This window comes from Triticum dicoccoides, chromosome 5A (genome assembly GCF_002162155.2).
Source record: "Triticum dicoccoides isolate Atlit2015 ecotype Zavitan chromosome 5A, WEW_v2.0, whole genome shotgun sequence".
NCBI classification, from domain to species: domain Eukaryota; kingdom Viridiplantae; phylum Streptophyta; class Magnoliopsida; order Poales; family Poaceae; genus Triticum; species Triticum dicoccoides.
The window spans coordinates 382,967,497-382,971,034 of NC_041388.1; the positions used below are offsets into that span (position 1 = coordinate 382,967,497).

The window sequence follows — 3,538 nt, forward strand, 5'->3', positions numbered from 1 at the left end:
CTTGCCAGGCCATCACTTCGAAGTACAGGTGTCATCCACTTCATACATACATATAGAACGGTAGATTCTTCCACAAGAAAAGATAGCCCAAACAGACAGTTGATATTATAGTTCGGAGCTGACGAATCTGAAAAATGTCAATTGACTTGGTTAGAATAACGCCAATTATTGCTGCTCCCCAGGTGCAATGAACAATGATAACCATTGCTATAAGAGACTGCATTGACCCTACACCACACCACCCTGTTCCTGTAGAAACAGCTCAAGAGATGGACGGCGCGGCAAGGGCCACCTTGTTGGTGTTGTTCTTGCCGTTCCTCAGTCTCAGTGTTGCTCAAAATGTTACCCAGAGTAGAGCGGGTATACTCGATGTCGGAGTGATCCTCCATCTGAAGTCTTTGGTGGGCAAAATAGCACGTACCAGCATATTGATGGCTACGGAAGATTTCTATGCAGTCCACAGGAATTATACGACAAAGCTAGTTCTCCACATCAGGGATTCCAACGGAGACAATATGCGAGCTGCATCACAAGGTACATATCACATTTTGAGAATTGTTGTCCGTCACCGAATTTTGTACGAAAAGAAACTATGAAACATAAGAAAGGAACTGTTAAACTTGGTATCTGTGATGAAGCGAAATCCTGTGCTGTTCTTATTTTGTTGTGTATCATGATAGCAAAATCAAAACATTAGGAACTTTTGCTGATTTCCTCATAAAACTCCAAAATATAGATTTATGTAGAGAGAAGCAAACCAAAGAAGCACTGAAACTGTAATTTTCCTTAATTCATTCAGTATACGACTTCTACAAATGTATTGTGATTGTTTTCTATTTCCGCTGCAAGTCTGAAACAAATTAAGATTTTTTTTACAATATACTACTTTCAAAAAGATGACTTCGTGAATTTGCGCAAAGATAAAAATAGGGAACTTCGGAATTTCCCTATGAACCTGATTCCTTGATATACTTATGCCCCTCAAAGTCAGAAACCACCAGTACCTGAAGAAATGATCATGTAGCCCAAGTCGTTATACTTTTCAGCTATAACATCAGAGATTGCCTAATGTACATGCACTAGATACCTTAGCTGCAACCAGAATCTACACAAATGTTCTTTAAATATTTTCTCTTGACTGAATTGCACATTCGTACAGCTGTTGACCTGCTGGAAAATTACTATGTACGGGCCATAATTGGTCCACAAAAATCTTCAGAGGCAACTTTTGTGTCTGATATTGGGAACAACAGTCAGGTCCCAGTTATCTCCTTCACAGCAACGAATCCCACCCTTTCATCTGCTGAAGTGCCATATTTTTTACGTGCAACTGTAAGTGATGCTGCTCAAGTGAATAGCCTTGCTGCTCTCATTAAGGCATATGGCTGGAAGGAAGTAGTGCCCATCTATGAGGACACAGACTATGGCAGGGGCATCATACCCTACCTGGTTGATGCCCTCCAAGAGTTTGGAGCTTCTATGCCATACCGCAGTGCAATCTCTCGATCAGCAAACAGTGACCAAGTTGAGAAAGAACTATACAAGCTAATGACAATGCCAACAAGGGTCTACATTGTGCACATGTCATTGGCCTTTGGCTCCATTCTCTTCACAAAGGCCAAAGAGTTAGGAATGATGAGTGGAGCCTATGCGTGGATTTTGACAGATGGGATTGCAAATGTTGTCGACTCGCTAAGCCCTTCGGTTCTTGATGCAATGGATGGTGCATTGGGTGTGAGATTCCATGTGCCTAAATCGAAGGAACTTGGTGATTTTACTAAGAGATGGAATGCGAGGTACAGGCAAGACAACCTGGATGACCCACCATTGCCACTAAGCATTTTTGGGCTCTGGGGTTATGACACTATTTGGGCCTTGGCACAAGCAGCAGAAAAGGTAAGCATGTACAATGCAACATTTCAGAAGCAGCAAGACATAAAAAACTCAACGTGTCTTGGAACTTTGGGTATTTCTACAATTGGTCACAAACTTCTAGATGCAATCCTACAGCGTAAGTTCAGAGGCTTAAGTGGTGATTTTCACCTGAGGAGCAGGCAGCTTCAATCTTCCATATTCCAGATAATTAATGTGGTTACAAGAGAGCCGAAAGGAATAGGTTTCTGGACGGCAAAGCATGGAATAATACAGAATTTGATTCAAAATGGATCAGAACACACATACCTAAATTCTGGGCCGAATCTGACTCAAGTGGTTTGGCCAGGAGAAGTATCTGCCGTGCCTAAAGGGTGGCAAATTCCTACCAATGGAAAGAAGCTCCAAGTAGGTGTACTGACAAGTGGGTATCCTGAGCTTATAAAGGTTGAAAGGGATCCGCTAACCAATGCAATAACTGCCACTGGGTATGCAATTGACGTATTTGAAGAGGTGTTAAAGCGACTCCCATATGCAATCCCTTATGAATATGTAGCATTTGATCAAGGAGTAAGCAATGGGAGCTATAATGATTTTGTCTACCAAGTTAATCTTGGGGTAAGTAAATCTTGGTTCTCGCACTATCCATATCGTTATTGCAGAAATTGGGCATGCTCTCTTTATTGCACAAAATATTTTACTAAATTTACTATGTATATTGTAGTGTTTTATTTTTGCAAAATTGTCTGCATCTATGCCTACTTGTACAATCTAATCATATTTTAGCAATTTTGTACCGTTTTATTTTTTCCGGGCAACTGTTTCCACCAGTTAGTCATACTGAATGCTGATTGGTACTCCCTCTTTAAAGAAATATAAGATCGTTTAGATCACTAAAGTAGTGATCTAAATGATCTTATATTTCTTTACAGAGGGGGTACAAGTATTAGATAGATGGGCACAAGGGCTAATTATGTCAGGAATTAAGGCATTCCTTTCCTCCTTGTTCTATGTGCATATACCTAAACAATATTTATTCTGGGCGAAAAGATTATTACTAACTGTATGATTCAACCAGTTAAGGTTTGACTAGATGTATGCCCATAAATGGCACTACTAGTGTTTTTCTAAGATTATGGTAGAATTGTTGCATGCGTGCTGTTTGCTAATGTTTTCCGCAAGCCCTAATAATTCGTAACTTTTGTGGAGATTAAGGAGTAGTATAGAGTATACTGATCAAGTGATCATTAGTTTAAAGAAACATGGGTATGCAACACTAAATGACATGCTTGCAGGTGTACCAAGTTGCAGTCGCGGATATAACTATCAGGTACAACAGAACTTCCTATGCTGATTTCACATTACCTTATACTGAATCTGGGATAGCAATGATTGTGCCAGTAAAGGATGGAACGACAAAGGATACATGGATTTTCTTGAAGCCATTAACTACTGACTTGTGGTTTGGAAGCATTGTATTCTTCATATTCACAGGGGCTGTGATCTGGCTATTGGAGCGACGAATCGATAACACTGAACTGACTGGCTCCATTTCCCGCCAGCTTGGGATAGCAATATATTTCCCCTTCTTTGCTGATAGTAAGTGACGATGTTACCATATTATACTTTCTTATTTCTGTACAGAATATTGCATATATAAGACATC

At 40.1% G+C, this 3,538-nt stretch overlaps 1 protein-coding gene across 1 annotated transcript in view; it reads left to right on the top strand.

Annotated features, from left to right (window-relative positions):
• Window positions 1-257: 257 nt before the first annotated feature.
• LOC119301651 (glutamate receptor 2.8-like) overlaps window positions 258-3,538 on the top strand; it is a 7,476-nt gene continuing 4,195 nt past the window's right edge. The window contains exons 1-3 of the mRNA XM_037578645.1: window positions 258-534; window positions 1,160-2,490; window positions 3,168-3,471. Coding sequence (XP_037434542.1) covers window positions 270-534; window positions 1,160-2,490; window positions 3,168-3,471 — 1,900 coding nt within the window. The 5' untranslated portion in view covers window positions 258-269. The remainder of the gene's footprint in view (window positions 535-1,159; window positions 2,491-3,167; window positions 3,472-3,538) is intronic.